The 18,646-nt window shown below is 33.0% G+C and overlaps 1 protein-coding gene across 3 annotated transcripts in view; it reads left to right on the forward strand.

Annotated features, from left to right (window-relative positions):
• gulp1a (GULP PTB domain containing engulfment adaptor 1a) overlaps window positions 1–18,646 on the forward strand; it is a 217,136-nt gene that overhangs the window by 140,392 nt on the left and 58,098 nt on the right. For all 3 annotated transcript variants that reach the window (XM_088930998.1, XM_088930999.1, XM_088931000.1), the window contains exon 2: window positions 7,195–7,274. In XM_088930998.1, the coding sequence (XP_088787124.1) occupies window positions 7,247–7,274 (28 nt within the window). In that variant the 5' untranslated portion in view covers window positions 7,195–7,246. The remainder of the gene's footprint in view (window positions 1–7,194; window positions 7,275–18,646) is intronic.

The following is an 18,646-nucleotide window of genomic DNA, read 5'->3' on the forward strand; positions in this document are numbered from 1 at the left end:
CTAACTTGCTTCTGGTAACTACTTGTGAGACTCAAAACCTTTTGGAAAATGTTACTAAATACTGCTTTCTGAGGCCATTTTCACACCAGAGTGTGCAGACATTCTTTCATGGGTGGTTCTCGCCTACCACATGTTTTCACTTCTCTTTTTCAACTGTTTTTATTTCAAAAATATTTCCCTGTGCCTTACTTTGCACCACACCCGGCAGGAAAATGCTTTCCAAATGATTTTTTTTTCCCATTTCTTAGTATTTAAATGAAAAGCAAGAATATTTTTCTCAAAATACATCAGCTGTGGGCCTCTTTGTTTGTGCATGGAGAAGTTAACAACAACTCTTCCCCCTTTCCCATTTTTTTTAATAATATGAGCTAATAATACAATATGTTTCCAGGAAATCTTATTTTAAGTGAAGTGTGGTCATAACATATGGATTTACTTGAAATCAGGTTAACTTGTCTTCCTTGAGCTCCTTTTTGTCTGCCTACTTTAGAATTGGTACAAAAATGCATGCTGTACTTTATAAAAGATATAGGAGATGGTAAAATTAATTTTTGTGAGATGTAAACACATTCCTTAACTGAGAAGGTCATTCTAAGGGAATCTTTGCAAGGGAATTCCGTATGCATTGTGATTCTTTATTCATTAATTAGTTAAGCTATATCTAACCCCAGTGGGCTGTAGACCTAACTTCAAAGAACCGTTTAAAGTGTTGAAATAATTAACAAACTGATATGGAAATATAAAAAAGTAATTAAAAGGATAGGTATTTTTGGGAAATAACAATGTTATTTTATTAATGTTATACATAGAATGATACTAAGGCCCTTGTTTAAAATAACTTTTAAATGTTTTATTGAAGGTAATGATTGTACTGTAATATGCTGTTACAGAAAAGGAAAATGTGTTTAGTAAAGATTAAGTAAACATTAGTCAAGAAGACAGCTTCCAATTTAAAAAAAGGCGAATATAAATTCTAAAAACACCTTTTTCAGTAATGTGAGCTATTGTACATACAAAAAAAATAGATGGTAGATATGTTTGCAGTTATTGAATAGATTAGTAGCAGATTCTGACCTTAGCTTGTGCAGCCCAGAAATTGTACTACATAAAATAAATATGATACTCTCTATTCTAAATCCTATAGTGAACAGACCGATATCAGACTTTAAAACATTTGATACAAATCCTGCCTTGTACACTGTCATATGCTTTTTTGCATATACTGTACACTGCTATGTCAATCTTAATCTCCTCAAGATGCTGGTGTTTTACCTTTGGTGGCTCCTCTTTTGTCTTCTGTATTTTTTTTAATCTGGTGATATCTTTTTGTGGTCCTGTAGACCACATTTACAGAGTACATGTATATACTACCACATTTATAGTGAATACGGACAGCGTCTTAATGCTTGCATTGCATTTTAGAATGTGATTAGTTAAAACATGGCTTTGTTTAGGTCCTGCCCGCTGACACAGCTCCAGTTTAGGCTCAGACAACATTGTTTTCTTGTTTCCATTTTAATTAAAAGTGATGCTATACATGATACATATTTTATAAGCCCCTGTAGCATCCAGTGACTCTCGGCCAACTGCAATATAAATATACAAACAATATAAATGCCCACTTTCTTTCAATAAACATGGTCATCTAGCAGTTATTCCAATATGAAATTTACAGCTGTTAATCACTTGGGTTTACTGCCACAACCTAAGGAAAATGAAAAGACCTGTAAATCATTCATAATTTGACACAGCAGGTTTCACAGTTCCTTACTGAAGTGTTAGAACTGAAAGATGGAGTAATGTATCTCGGACTGTACTAAAGACTTACAAGCACCTGACAGGTTCCAAGGATTGTAGTCACTTGGTAAGATAAAGATACCCTGACCAACTCACAACACACATGTCTTGCTTTCCTCAATTATTATTTTGACTCCTTTTATAAATGATGGTATTGTCCAAAGCCACTAACAATTGTATCCATTTATACAGCTGGGCATTTAACTGGAAAAATCTGAATGAAGCACTTTGGTCGAGAGTACAACAGTAGTCATAACCATTTCCCAACACCGTTCAAATCCAGTATCAGCTAAATACAACTAATTAAGAAACATCAGTGGATAAATTGGTACAAAAATTCTTACTTTTGTGATAGGTTTTGTTAAAACTTTTATGCATATTACATAAGTTACTGTTACAAATGGGGGGTTTACAAAAATGACGAAAACAAGGAATTGACCGTGTGGTATAGTCAATAAATAAAATAATCATAACCCCCAACCTCTAAGTGATTTCTCTAGAATACATCCGAGCAGTTGGTATAATTAGAGGCACGTGAATTCTTTGTTCTCTGGCACAGCTTTGGTATGAACAGTAATAAGAGTAACTCTAGGGGGGTGAATACTTATTAATTGAATTATTTTCTTTTTTTATTTTTAATTTAGCAAAATGTCAAGATTTTTTTTTTCACTTTGACATTCTAGACTACTTTGTGCTGATGAGTGGCAAAAATTCTCAATTAAATAAATTATGGTTCCATGCTGTAACACGTGTAAAAAAGTCCAAGGCGGTGTAGATTTTCTATAGGCACTGTATCTTTTGCCCAGGAAACCCAAATTCCCTAAAAACATTATAGCAGGCTCTCTCTATCTAGGTTCAAATACTTAGCTCCAATCAGGTTTTATTTGGATGATCGTGACCAAGGGACTCCCACCTGGCGCAAGTTCCCACTCCTCCCTCGTGGTCTGACCTCCTTTTCTTTCCAGTCTCTCTCTTGCTTCCCTGCTTATTCTTGTTCTTTCTCTGTCCTCTTAATGTGATCTTATATGATTTGTTTCTGTACTGCTCATTGACAATCAATAACTCAGATTTAATTACCTTGGTATACCAAGGTAAGCTTTACAATTGTTTTTGACCAGGGAACCCCTCACATCTCAACAAACATCCTCTCTGCTTTGAAGCTTGAAGTGTTTACTCTGCCTGGTGTCACAAACTTTAAACTCTGAGTGACACTTCCTATTCACCTAAAGCTGTAATTATTATTATGCATTATGTGTAATGATATTACGTTTATTAATCTTGTCATATTTTGAGAGGATTGTGTGCAGTGCAGCACCATTTAGCAGTTCTGGCTCATAGATCTGTACGTTTTAAACATTCTGGCAGAGTGAATGGGTCAGAGGCATGTAATACCATAGTGTCTGCCACTAGAGGCCATACAAATCAAGTCCAGACTGGTACTGTATAAATATGAAAAAAGTTTCAGCTGGTGTGGAGTGTTTCAATATTTTCGGTATGGAGAATTCAAAGTGGAGCTTGTTGTATATGGCAGGGTTTTATTTTTTGTACTTGGGATCATTAGACCAGAAAGGTTGAGGGGTCAGGTAAACCACAGAGATGGAAGTTTGCAACCTTGGATTAGAAATATTTGAATATGGTAAACATGTTTCAGTGTCCCAGAGCATTAGACAGGAGGTTGAATGTTTAGGGAGGGCTCAAGTGAGCTAGTTTTTTTGTTTTGTTTTATTTTGTGTTTGTTTAACAAAGCAAAAAAAAAACTGAATCTTTTATAGTAAGAGTGTGGAGTGAGTTATACTGTACTGTATGTAAAGGTTTGTGGAACCATTGTACCACAGAGTCAGGATTTGTACACATAACTTTGTACACAGCAATTGTACACCTACAATTGCAAAATATGTTTGTATTGTGTAATGTGCATGCTATGCTAACATGTATGGAATAATTAGAAACAATAAAAGACTATCATACTTAGAACATGCATCAAAACAATTGAAATAAATTACTTTTGAAAGTACACTTCATGTAACCTGTTGGACCGTGGGACAGAATGCTATTTAAATATTTTCCTTTTAAACATTGTTTTCTGTAACCTTTCTACTAGTGATGCCCTAATAGAGTTGTGCCTTATTGCCCAATGGCAGAACTGCATAATTTAAAAAATGTCCAAACATCACATTTTTTAAGTCATGCTGTCAGAGTTTTGTCTTTCACACCAACAGTACCACAATGCTTTTGATTTGTTGTTTAGAAAATGCTTTTTTTAAATAATAATGTTCTTTTATTTATTTCACTAACTTCTCACTGAAATATTGTTTGTGCCTTTCTCATTATTCTAGTGACGGTAAATGCTCTAAATGTATTGTTATCATTTGATTTTCTAAGAATTTTTCTAGGCTGAAGATTGAGAAGAACACTAAACTACAGTACAGTATATTTGATAATGTTTCATTTGTGCTTCTGTAACCTTTCTCAATGAACTGGTCTGCTAGGGTAATGAACATGTTTTCTTTCCAACATTTGACTTGTATTCTGCAACAAAAAACTGTACATGTGGATACTCGTGTTTTTAAGACAGCTTGTTAAAATTAAACAATATAATAAATTCTTCAGAAAATGTCTAAATAACTGGAAGATATTTTCTCTTTGGATTTTTCCAGTTATATGTGTATACTGTAAGATAACAGTGAGTCTCTGGAGAACTTCACATGTGATGTTTATTGGTACTTAAAGTGGTGATGCCCATTACTGAGCAGAGCGCTCTTGGCTCTTACTGTCATAAAGACTTCTGCAAACTTTTTGGAAGCTTGCAGTGTGGGGCCCGACTCTCCTCAAATCAGTACCTAACCTCCAGTATGGGGCTGTGTTGCCTATGGTGTTTTACAAGCAAGTGTCTCGAAGTTGGGCTGGTCTGAGGAGTCTGCCTACAGTTCTCCCCTGTGTGTGGTCACAGGCATTGTAGCTGAAAGCTGAGACATGAAACACACACATTTGGCTATTCCAATTTGGTAATTCCAGATTGAGAAAAACAATATTAAGTGTGCTTTGGGGAGTAAAATTTGCCAGTTTAAAATGAATTCTCATGTATACCCTCTCTACCTTTCAAATGGAATACATATTGAATATTCTGGAACAGCTACTTAAGGGAGAAATCTGGTATAAAACAAAAATCAAACTTTGATAAAAATGTTCACTAAACCACACCTCTAAATGAATTCTCACCGTATAAACTTCATGTTGCAAAACATCTTGGTGGGTGGAGATATTAGGCATTGTTTATTGATTTAGAAAAAGTTAAATATAAGAATGCTTAGGAACAGAAAGGATTTTGAAGAATATTTAATGTTTATGTTAGCTCAAGAGTGTGGTCCTTGAGCACTTGCTTTAGCTGGTTAACAAAACCTATTATGTAATATACTGTAGATGTTCCTCACTTAGTATAAATCTGTCATTTTACCAAATAGACCAGCACAACACATTATAGAAGATTGGATTCCTGCTCTTGAGGTAATGTACAGGAGCACACACTTCACAGGGTGTCAAAATCTTGGGTTGAGCAGAGGAAATGTAATTCCCTATTTTGAAATAAGCAACTAATTTCTAACATTATATGAGCAAATAGCAAACAAGTGTATGCTAAATTGTATTGTATGATAAGTATAAGAAGCAATGGTCTGTGAAACCTATACTGCACATGTTCTGGAAATTGTGTTACCCTCTTGTTAAGTTCTGAGAGGGGTATTCCATTTTAAGCAGTTTTCTCAGAGAGCTGATTTACTTGGTATTATGTTTGCTCCTGAAAAGCCCTGTCATATCACCAACTATAACCCATTTCAGCCAGCATCAAGAAGATTGCATTTGAGAACTGCAGCACAGACAACTCTGATAACTTACTGGATAAGAAAAACAAGCAGACATGTTTTCTAAGAAACGTGCATTTCTTTATAAATACTGAAGTTGAATGCTCTGTTAATTTTGCAGCCTTTTTCAGGGATAATATCATGACAAAATCACTTTAATATGACCTTAATGTTAAAAGTAATCTTTACACTTTTGTCATTTGTTTTTTGTCCCGTCTCTTAACTGAACTTGAACATCTGTTGTATCTAGGTGCATATTGCACCACAGCTGTTTGTGGTAAAGTTACATTTTAAAAAAAGATGGCCATAATTAATAGATAAATATTAAAATTAAATGGATAGTAAAGCACAACATCTGTGTAACTTATTTTTGGTTAATCGCTTTTGAATGCTTTTATAATTCCCAAAACAGCTGTTGAATTAATATGATTGTGATCATTTAGCTTAATTTTTAAAATAGCTTTTGAAATTAAGTATTGTTATACAGTATTTTAAAATAAAATCTGTGTTTTGTCTGTGTACGGAGGTTTTGTATTATAGATTTGAGTAGCTATTAATAATAATATTCTCAGAATATTGTTATATTAGTAAGTTTTCTGTTGAATGACAAGTAGTGACGGTAACAGTTTTTGCATCTATAGAAGGAACAGGTAGTATTTCTATGAACACTTGAAACCTGTGAGAATAGACATTGATTTTGTTTTCCAAGCAATATAACAGGATAAAGATAATTTAATAAAAGTTATTTTGTTGGATAATTATGGATTTGGAAGTTATGCAAAGTAAAATGAAAATGAAAAGTAAGCATCTTCTTAGTTAAAAATACATTCAAAACTTTCCAGGTCTCAAAAACAGCTTTGTTCTTTTAATATTATAAACTATTAAATAAAGACTTTATCTTAATCAAAAATGTGTTAACAGTATTATAGGAAAATCAGTGAAGTCTGCTAGTTTTGAAATTAATTTTATTTGATTGTATTTTACATTGCACATTTTTATTAATTCATGAAAATATCAGTAATTACTACATTTTAACCCCTTATCAAGATTATGCAGTTTAAAGTCTTTTTTATATGTCAAATTAATTCATACTAATTAAAATTGTAAAGGAACTCATAAAGCTCTTCAATAGTTCATTTAAATTAAGTTTTGATGACAAGTCACCATTACAGGACCACACTGCTTAGTGTACCCAAAGTACACTCGTTCCATACTTGCAATGTAATGATTTTATTATTCTACATTGGTTAAAATTTTGCTTTATACTCTATTTTATAATATCATTGATGAAACAGAATCACAAGATACACCTACAGGTAGATACTGCTCTCAAACATTTTAATAAAGATTTTCATAAAAATATATCAGGGTGTCAGGTACTAACTCAGGATAGTTACTCAGGTAATTAGATAGGAAGGTGTACAATCGATATGCAACTTATCAGTACTACTACTATGTTAATTTTCTAAAAGAAAAAAAATCTTTGTACAGCACTGTAACATTGTCAGTTTTTAAGTCTGTGATTTACTTTTTTCTGTAGGCGACTAAAGAAGTTCAAAGAGACTTGAAGCTTAGGCATAACGGTGTTCAACATGAACCGTGCTTTTAGCAGAAAAAAAGGTAGGTATTTATCTGCTCATTTTCCATTTTCTGACAGCACTTTAATAGAATTTTTTTGCTTTCCCACTACTTTGATAAGGTAGTGCTTAAAGCAATCCATAAAAACTTACACCTGCTGATGGGCATTTACTCATCTGTCAATAATGAATTCTGATCTAATGCCTGATATTCAGTTTTTACTGTTTTCCCAACAGCTTGACAAGATTTTTACCATCTGTCTTCCTTTTCCTTACAAAATTAATTAATAAATTGTTGATGTGATAAGCAGATAATTCTTTGGGGAGAATTTGAAGCTCCTTGTAGAAAGCACTGGAGATAATTACTTGCTAACATACCCATTTTCCTGTCAGACATCCATTCAGAAGATAAAGATGGTAATTGCGTGAGACAGATTTCTTCTCTTGGCATAGTTTAAATTTAGTTTAGTTAGAGATAATGAATTGCCATTCTTCTTGTATGAAAGCAGAGGGGGGTTGTCTTTATTTCTAGGATTTGTCTGTAGAGGCGTGGTTATGAAACCTCGTGGTTTTGCCTTATTTTCTCCATATGTGACAAGTTTTGGAATTGGAACATATTGTACATGTAATAGTGTTTTAACTTACATATTTTAGGTGCATAAAGAACAATGTAAAATATTGTTCTGAATCGGTTTGGTCTTATTCAGAATGATGAACACTTCATGTAAATTTGAATCTTGAAATTCCTGGTTTTGAATGTGATGAGGCCTCTTTTATATAAAAGTTGCCACATTCCTGACATTTACTTTCAGTTTTGTTTACCTCAAACAGCCAGCCTGAACTTGAAGATATCCTTCTTGTTGCACATTATTCAAACTTTCTCAAGCTTTATTTTTTTTCTTTAATGTGTGCTGGTAGCTGTTTATAAGACTTATATATATCAAAGTACAATATCATTTAATTTGTAAATAAAGGCTTTCATCTAAAATATATATTTTACTTAAATTTCAGTCTGCTTTATATTTAACTTACTAACAGAATACTTTTAGGGCAAAACTATAACATAAACTATTAACATACTTAACATAAAGGAAAATTACAGGATAATGAAAAGTTCATTGTTTATCTAGAAACATTTACAATCACTGCAGAAGAGCAGTGTTTAGGTTTGAAGCAAAACAGTGACCTATTATGAGTGACATAATTGAATTACTATTTGCAACTGGTATTCTTAAGTTATTCTTATTTGCAAATGTTTGCATAGGAAGGTGTAACATACAAAAATACGGCTGAACTTTTTAATTTTATTATTTTTTTATTTAATTTTTTAAAATTTATTTAATAATGTTTTTATTATTTAATTTAAAGAATCACTGATTCTCTCTTCAGAATAAAAGTAAAAGCCTAACTCTTTCCAATCTCTGACTACATTTCATCACACCCTTCCTAAATAAATCTGTATTAGCTCATGTTTTTGCCATTAAACAAAAAGCTTTTGTCTTTTTATCACTTTTTCACTTCCCTGCTGTTGGCTATTTGCTTGATTTCTCTCTCTAGCCCTCAGTTGCTGTTGTAGTTTTCCTCACTCCTCGGAAAAGTTCAGTTTCGTTTCTCTTTCAGTTCATTTTATTGTTATTCATTGTCAGCATATCGATGGCTGACCAGGACCTCTAGTACTCCTGTCCACCGGACTTACATTTCCCAGATCCTGGCTAACCTGGCCTTTCTGTGATTCCAGCCCAATCTTTTCTCTCCCTCTCACTTTTTCCTTTCCTTTCTTGCTTTGGCCACCTTGCAGGCAGTTACCAACATCCTCAATTCCTTTTAGCCTGCTTCTGTACTAACAGGCTCTTTGAAAGAAAAGTAATTTCATACAACCTGTGCTGTATTTCTTTTCCTGTTTAAGTTCTTGGTGGCCACCTTTCCTTCTCACTATCAGGTCAGCTGACTACGATGTGTTCGGGAACTACATTTCCCTGTTTCTTTACTTTGTTTACAGAGAATCACTAATGATGACCTCCTGGCTCTTCACAGCTCCACACTTAGTTATACCATTAATGTATGTTTATTAACATTATTTAATATAATTATATAATATTCAACATTTCCCAAAGTATTAACATTGTCTAAATGTGTCATTTGGATTCAGGAACAATTTTGGAAAAAACACGTATAGAAATTAATTATTATTTCAATCCCCATAGCTTGAACTAACCCCACAATCAGGCACAGGTCTGGCTATAATTAACTGCCCATTTGAAATTATCTGCCAAAATCATAAAAAAGAAGAAAAATGCCAAATATTAATTTTTGGAACTGTTGCACTCAGGAAATTATCATATTTCTAACACTTAATTAATTCAGCATATTTTAACGTAGCTTACAGTAAAATCTATAGCAGACCACAGTAACTTATTCTATGGATAAGATGCCTGTCTAACACAGGATTACCCCCACATATGCTGACTCTCACTTATACAGCTTAGTGGACTGGAGCATTCTGTGCAAAATCCGTTGTTTAAGAGTACAACAGTATGTGCTACAGGGACTTCAGTGTCTATTTGTGAGTACAAATGCTTATCCACTACTCTATGCTATCTCAAATTTCTACAAAGAGCAAGATATAAAAGTAAATGCATTGAAGATATGTATTCTTCAAACCCATTAGGCTGTCCTAATCAACTGCTTTAGATTTAAATGCCATTGGACTGTGCAGTCTTCAGTTTACTCATGGCAGAGTAAATACAAAGCAACCATTTTGAAACTATTTCAGGTGGGTAGCTGCATCAGCATGCCTTGGCTGACAAGAAACAAGTAATAGGTTTATTCCATGCTGAAAAGAGACGAAAACACAATGTTTCGGCTGTGGAGCCTTCTTCAGGTGTAAACAAAGCTAAACACATGTTTTCTTTCTTCTCTTCAGCATGGAATAAACCTACTACTTATTAATTTTTAAACTACAGTATGTGGTGTAACAAAAACACATCCACATCTTTTATTTTTTAGGAAATATATGTTGTGTTCCTTTCCATAGGCTGTGAGCTCACTAAAGTTTATCACAGGCAATTTAGTAACCCTGCTATAAACCATGGCCTTGTATCTTAAATGGTTGTAGTGATATATCATGCAGCTTATTACCCAGAATAGTTCAGAATTATAGAATTCAGTATATTTAAATAATGGCAAACATTGCTTTTTAATTAAAACCTCCTAGATTTGCAGGTTATTTTCATGAATATCTAGTTTTTATTATATCTGTGATCTAATATGTACCAATTGTTCTACAAACTATAACAACATTGTATAAAGTATTTGTAAAAACTCACAATGGAAAGTTAAACATAAAGACTTTCATGTTTACAGTATGTCATGTGTATTATGCATATACAATAAAGAAAATGCTGAATGTTCATTATTATTGGGTCTTAGCTTCTGTGATATTCATTTCTTAAATGTATACCCAAATCACCCTATCAATATAACAACTTTATAAATGCTGTATCTACTAAATGTTTCTGTCTTGAATAAACATTTTTTTAAATTCTGTCACTTTCCACTTTAAATAACATCAGTATAGCATTAATTCAGCTAATATACAAATTAATATCGATATTAAATCTTTAGTTATTTTTAACTTTAGTGACCTGTTTGGGCCCCCTTAAAATTTAATTATTTTTTAGCGGATGGTAGAACACTTTGTAGTATTTTTGTGTGATTGAATACAGTATTGGGAGTTTCTCTTATGAGAAAAAGAAATGCCAAAATTGCAACATCTTGTTCTCATTGCTAAACATTTAAAACTACAAAACCATGACAGAAATTTAAAAATCTAATGAGATAATGTGAGACGGTTCCATAATGATGGATGTCTGTGATAAAATGATTGAAAGCAGTTTCTTCAGGCTGTTTCTTTGTGTTAGGATCCAAGTTTCATTTGCTATGTATTCTAAAATAGTTTTATTAGTTTATGAATTCTTTAGTTACAAAAAGCATATGTTTGCAATGCTTTTTATTAAATTGCCACTCAGTAATGCAGTACACAATCTAAAAATAAAGGTTTGGATGGTTAGTAATGTTACTATTATTTGAGAAAAAGTTAAAAAAACCTATTCTCTTAAGAATGTAGTAACATTAAAAAATGTAAACTGGATTGGTGGTTTGGTGCAGGCTCTGCAACCTTGCAATAATAAGTAGCATCTTAAGGGCAATTGAAGTGTATTACAATGACCCCACCATTTACAAAGATTAGTTCTCTGCAGAATCTAACTTAAAATCTGTTTTGTTTTGTGAATTGTTTATTCAGAGGCAGGTAAATTAGGGACTTTGAGAAGAAGTTTATTCAGTAACTCAAGAAGACCTTAGGTTTTTGTTTTGCTGTGGTGTATTAGTTTGATTTTTGTTTCACTGCAAATAAGGGCACACTGGTGCTTTTTTACACCACACAACTGTGCGTCTGGTGTGTTTTGTTGGCCTGGACCTGCCTATTTTAAAGAACCCTTTATGACAACAGGATGTCACAGTACTTATAAGCATGGGTATTTTTTAGGGAGGATGAACAAAATCTTAATCAAGGCTAATGATTGATGTCAAACCCTTGTTTTGAAGAGCTGAGATGTCTTAATTGTCTTCATATATTTTTACATTTTATTATTTCACATTTAATAAGTGTACTTTAAACATGTTTTACAAAGCATAAAGTGTGCACTAACCCTCCTTGTTATATCAGTCCAAATTGTGAGGTTTGTGCTGTATTCCTTGGGTCAGCAGCCCAATGTGTTGTGCCACTCCAGAATAATTAGTGTGTGTAATGGCTTACCTTCAAACCTAACATAAATATTTTTAAAAAACAATAGCCTGTTGAAAACAAAAAGAGAGGTGTCAGTGTAGATTAGTAACACCTGCAAATTACTGAATAAGAGCTGTACAGTAAAATATTTAATTAGCATGTAGAGAATTGTGTAGTTTGGTTATAGATTTCTGAGTTTGTTATGTGTTGTTTTCTATAAAGTTAGAGTTTACATCTAAAATGTTTTATTATAATTTTTTAAAATATGAAGTGCGGTAATTGCATAGTTGCCATTTGTGTTTTGCTATAAACATACCACAGAAATAAATCCACTCTCCACATTCTCTACAATAAGAGAACAATGAAAAAATGCTTCCCCCACTCTTTGACACACAAATATCTTAAAATTCGACTTTCTGACTTTTTTGTCTTGAATCACAGATGGCAATACCAGTGCCTGTGGTAGTCAACTGGAATTAAATATTATACAGCACATTATATACGAAGGTATAGGGTGGCATGGTGGTGCAGTGGTTAACATTGCTGACTCTCAGTGCTGCGGCCCTGGGTTAAGTTCCAGACCTAGGATGCTGCAGTATTTAAGTACAGTTTTTTATGTTCTCCCTGTGTTCATGTGAATTTGTTCTGGATGCTCTGGTTTAAAATGGTCTAAATACAATCTGCTTGATTAATTGGCTTCTGGAAAATTTGGACTTGGTGTGAGTGTGTACATGTCTGTGTTTATGGCTGTCAGTCCTGCAATAAACTTGCGTCCCATCCGAGATGTTCCTGCCTTGTGCCTGTTGCTTGCTGGGATGGGCTCCAGCTCCACTACATCTCCAGCTCCTTTGTAAGAAGCAGTTATAAAATGGATGGATAGAGAGAGTAAATGACAAAATCAAGGGAGACAAAATTTGCAAGAAATTAAACAGGGCTTTAAAGTTTATCCTATAAAAGCACCTCTGGATCTAGCAGAAGGCCTAAAGCCTTGCACCTGCTGTAGACAAATGTGCGTAGTGTTAGAACAGTCTGACCCTGAATGCCATTTAATCTTAAGCTTTGTTTCTTTTTTGGAAACCATTACATTTGGCAGTAAACCTGTTTACCTCTCCTGGCCAGTCAGGGGCGATATAGTTGTGCCTGTACTCAAATTACTTTGAGGACTACTCATTTTGGAGCTTATCATTACTTCCAACTTGTCTTTTCTAGTACATCTGGATTACTTTACTGCTTATTTTTCTTTGGATGTTTTTTTATCATGTCAAAGGACCTAAGGAGCCTCTTACCTAGAGAAATAAAAAAGAGAAATTTCAAATTTCTTTCTCTGTTGAAAAAGAAGTAATTATTGTGCTCATGGGGTATGAAACATTCAGCGCTTTCCAGATATTTTTTTTCAATTGTCTGATACACACTCCTTAATGCAGCACACCTTGCCTCTTGACATAATAGCAGATTAACAGCAATTTAAATGAAGGGAAAAAGGAATGGATCCCAGAGTGATACTATACATTTCATAAAGGAAAGCCACTGGCATCATAAGCATGCTAAGTTGGTGGCATTCTTGAACTTGTTTCACATTTATGTATCTCTGCAATTATTGTGTTAAATAAAGTGGAATAAGAAATAATGCACATAAAAATAAGAAATTAGATTATATAGGAAACTATTTTATGTCAACCATGAATTTTCTGAATTTATCGTACACACCATGCATGACTACTTTTAAGGATTTATAAATTCATTTAAATTTCAAACTGCTAGCTGTACAAAAGACTTTACAGTCCACAAATATACATAACAGTTAAATTGTAACTCCAAATGAACTTTAGAATACTCATAAATAAGTGGCATAGGGATAGTATAATGGAATTCATTACTTTATAATGTATTGTGCATTTGGCAATATTTAGTTCCCATTTGTTTTTGTTTCTTTTTACAATATATACAGTATGTTATTTTAGAATCTGATAGTAACAAACTCATGCCGTTAGAATGGATGTACAGTGGATGAATGAATGCTTCATTTTGGAACAGTTGTTTTATATAGTACTTTCATCATGGGTCCTAAATTTTGACAAATGCGGACTATACTATATGTAAATCACTACTGTTTTAATATTTTTATTTTCCTAAATACAACTGCACATTCTCAATGAAATAGAAAAAAAATCATAGCAGAAAGAGTTATGAATTGAATAATTTCTCATTAAAACTTCTTTATACTTCATAATTAATCTTCATAATTACATAAAATATTTATTCACCGTTTTGTCACTGTATATAGTATATGTATAAGTATATAGTGAAATGTTCCTCTGGCAGGGATAACGGTAACTTGACACCTCCCATAATGTGTAATGAGGTTGTGGCACCTCAGAGGAGAAATTTATAAGCGCTCTTACATGTAGAATTTCTCTAAATTTTGCAGACCAATTTGTTTCTGTTAGTGAACTGCAATCGTTAGCATTGCAAATGTTCAGTTGGACTAAGTTTTTGAAATTTAAAGAAGTGCTTTATAATTTTTTTTAAAACTAAATTATGCTTTCTTGCTGGCTGGATCTGAGAGACTATTATCATTCCACCTTAAAAATACTTCTATTAGGCTATGTGCTGTGAGAGATCTTTCTAATTAGAAGGTAAAGATAAATATGGTGATTTTTTTTTATTATGTTGCATATATTTGATTTTCTTTTGTATTTTTTTAAATATATTTTACTGTATGGAAGTTGTTTCTAACAAGATCTGGCCAGAATAGGTGTTTAATTGTCTGTCACTCTTGTCTTTCTTTGGTGACTTTTTTCTGAGAAAGTTTTCAAGCTAACATAATTATCACTGAGTATATACAGTATTAGTTTAAATGGATCCCTAGAAGCAGTAACAACACAACATGCCTGCTCACATATTTATTAAAATTGTGTCTACACTATATGAGCTAGTCTTTCACTGATATCTTTTTTTTAGACTAGCAGTACAGGTTTCCTTCACCAACTGCAAAACTTGCTCATACGGTACATGGTTTTCATGTTGAGTGCCAGTCTACCCTACAGCAGGAAACCCTTCCTCATACATGGTTCTGCCTGTGGAATCTTCTAAAAAGCAAATGGCATCTCCACCAACTCATGACTCCCTCATGTATCTCCCTTGAGCTCCACGCATCTTTCCACTCAGCTAGGTGATTAATTGTATACTTTATTTTCAGTTATTTTACTATTTTTAAGTCTCAGGATTCAAGGTCAATCACATTCCACTTTTCCATTATTATATTGTATTACTTTTATTTGCTTAATTAAGTCACATTATTGTATTTATAATTTTTGAAGGCGAAATTAGCAACTTAACCATTGATGAGTGTAACCATTTCTTTCCCCATCTACTCAAATATTTACCAATTATTGTTATGCCAACCTTAGGAGTTTTCAGGAACATGACCCCAGTTCTTAGTGGGGTAACAGATATTTCTAAAAATCAATAAATGCATTACATCAAACAATAAACAAACAACAAAATACTACACTATCCTTGATCAAAGCTCTACTTCTCTAAAACATATTTGTTACAAAGTACCAAATCTTTTCATTCAAAACAATATCTTGCAATTGGCTCCCATCATATTTCTTACACAAATATTCATAGTGAGCTGTAAGCATTTAATTATAATTTGTCTGGAAATCCCCAAGTAATTAAACTGTATCCAACAGTAACCCCTTCTTGACAAATATAGAAGTAGTTGTTGCAAAATAACAGCTCTCTTGTGTTGGAAAATTGCAGAACATTAAGAAATTCTTAAGTCTTTTTTGCAGTGCATAAATTAATAAATGCACATCTCAGTTAAACTAGTGCTGACCCTTTGGAATCCTAGATCCACTTTTAAAGCAGTAAACCAGTTTATTCTATTATTTAAGTAAAGATGAACCAATTATATTTTGTTCATTCTAATATCAAAATATCTTTATTTACATATTGATATATACTGTATGCCTGATATGGTTGCAAGGATATTTAATTCCTCAAACTAATTCTGAATGCGGACATTTTTCCAAAATAAAAACTAAACTAAAGCAAAACACACTGAAGCTGGCATTTGCACATAATGAAAATGTTCTGAAAATAGGCTTTCATTCCATGTTTACCAGACTTTATTACTCAGTTTGCTGCAAATATGTTTTCATTCATTGCATTTTATAATCAACCCTATTACAGTACCTTCCCACTCTAATGATAAAGTCTACCTGACAAATCTTGTAAAAACTGCAAAAGTAAGATGTTGAGGGGTTACTGTGGGATACTCTTTGTTACAGTACATATAAGCTGTATTGGTTCTTCATTTGAGTGAACAAAGTTCATGAAACAAAATAACCTTTGTTCTTTTTTACACAAGCCAGTAAGCTCTTTGCCACTAACACTCTTTCCTTAATGCTACCACCGAACATTTCGTCAGGCTTCAGTAATCTAATAAATCACTGTGAAGTATATGGAATCTTTCTTTTGATGTCTGTTATTTTTTGTCATGATATCAATGCATGAGCATCTGAGCTTAAAATTAAAAATGGAGGCAAGGAAACCTTTAATTTCTTATAACCACATCAGCTGTCTATCACAAGGCATATTCTAAGCAGTTGAGACCTTTTTCGCTATGTGGTTTGTAAGAAAAGCAATTTCAAACCAAACTAGCTTGTAATACACAGGCTGCATCTTTTTAAAACTACTTCATCAGTCACTGCTTTTCTGGTGCATGTTTAAGCTTTGCATTTGGACATTTCTGACAGCAGCAATGAAATGTTAAAATATAAGCCCTTGAGCAATGAAGGAGAGATACAAGGGGATTGTGATAAACATTTTTCATACAATGAAATGTGTGTGCTTTGACGATGTTTAGATTATGATAATGGTTAATGTTATTTAAATTTTATTTTACTAAACATGTTCTGTATGTGCAAATGGAAAAACACTATAAAATACAGGTAAGCAGCTTAGCTGTCTGATTGTCTGTGAAGGAATGTCTTTTGGTAGTTTAGTAAGAGCTCACCAACAAGCTAGGCTTTATTTTAGCTTATTTTCTTAGTGCTAATAGACTCCTCTTTTTTTCATTATAAATAAAAGAGCACTACTAGAAATCTTACAAACTGCCATGGGGTGTGTCTGTGTCAGGACCCGCCTATTTTTGAGTGCCCCTGTTGTGTCCTGCCGCATGTGGCATCACTGTATATTGTATTAAAATATTTTGATACAGTATGGCAGGTGATTAAACTTGTGACCTAATGAAGCAGTTCTAAATGGTTGTATCACCTCTTCTCATTCTTTATCTTTGTGAATTTAACCCAATACGTCTCTAACTCCTTTTATAGGAAAATAGGAATTTCTCATTTTCCATTTAATACTATATGTGCTTTGGCTTTTTTGAGCACAGTCTCAAATTCAGTTGCTCTCTCTTCATTATGGAGTGACTACCTTGGCTGTTTAATCCCCTGTCAATAATGGAGGTGTAACTGTTTACACAAAGAAGCACTGCCTACAGCAGAAGCCTACTGCCTACACACCTCATTCGGGAATACAGTAATTACTTTTCAGAAGCTTCATACTTTGGTAAAAAATAACTGACAGTCTTACTGCAGCAGACACATCGGATGAAGAATTACTTCAGTTATGTCACCTAGGTGACCATGGCACCCGTATTGCTTGAAACGTAGGGGAGGTTGTCAACCAAATGTACAACAGCATCATAAACAGTGAAAAGATCTAGATGAAAGTAAGAAAGAGTTGACAGTTATGTCATTGGAAACCTCTGTATTAGGTTTTGCTTTTGAGCAGAGCTTTGAAAATTGAACTTGAACTGTGATTACAGTGTAGTAGTGGGCTAGTATTTAGGCATTAAACCTGCCAAGAACACATTAAAAGTTCAAAACATTTTGAATTTTTCCTAACAGAATAAAAAAAAAATTAAACGATGTAAAAAGAATGCATACAATATCTTGTTATTAACAGGAAAGAGGGGAAAATACTTTTTCAGATTTCAAATATTTTAAATGTGTCTCTGGGATAAACTTAAAATCTATATACAGTAGTTTAGTCTAACCTGATTTAGATTTTGATGTTTGACAGCTGTACTGTACTTCAGTTAGCAGATACAGTATACCTGACAAGAGCAGTGTGTATTGTAAGACATAATTGCTTTATACTCTACGTTGTATTGATCCATCTTCAAATAGAAATTTCTAAATTGAATTTAAATTTGGAAATAAACGTGATCAAGAACAATGTAAATATACTGTTTTCATGTTTGCAAGAAATATATTGGAACAAAAGTGCAGAATCTGTTCCTTTTTGTATTAACAATTAAATTACTGTGTACTAGTATAGGGCTTTTAATAATAATACTTCAGTAGAAGTTAATTTTGAAAGGTCTGGGACTTTTAAATAATTTAAATTAGATTTTATTACACTTGTAAGTTGCAGTATTTCCTCTATCTACAGTAGTTATTTGTGTCATTTAAAATTGTAATATAAAACTAATTAAGATTTACATTTTTATTGCTCAAGTGATTAAAAAACTAAATGCAATGCATTTCTCAATAAGCTACTCATCTTACAATTGTACAACCTATGTATTAAAATGGCTTTTCAGTGGTGAA

Source organism: Atractosteus spatula, chromosome 13, assembly GCF_055471065.1.
Source record: "Atractosteus spatula isolate fAtrSpa1 chromosome 13, fAtrSpa1.hap1, whole genome shotgun sequence".
Taxonomy (NCBI): Eukaryota; Metazoa; Chordata; class Actinopteri; order Semionotiformes; family Lepisosteidae; genus Atractosteus; species Atractosteus spatula.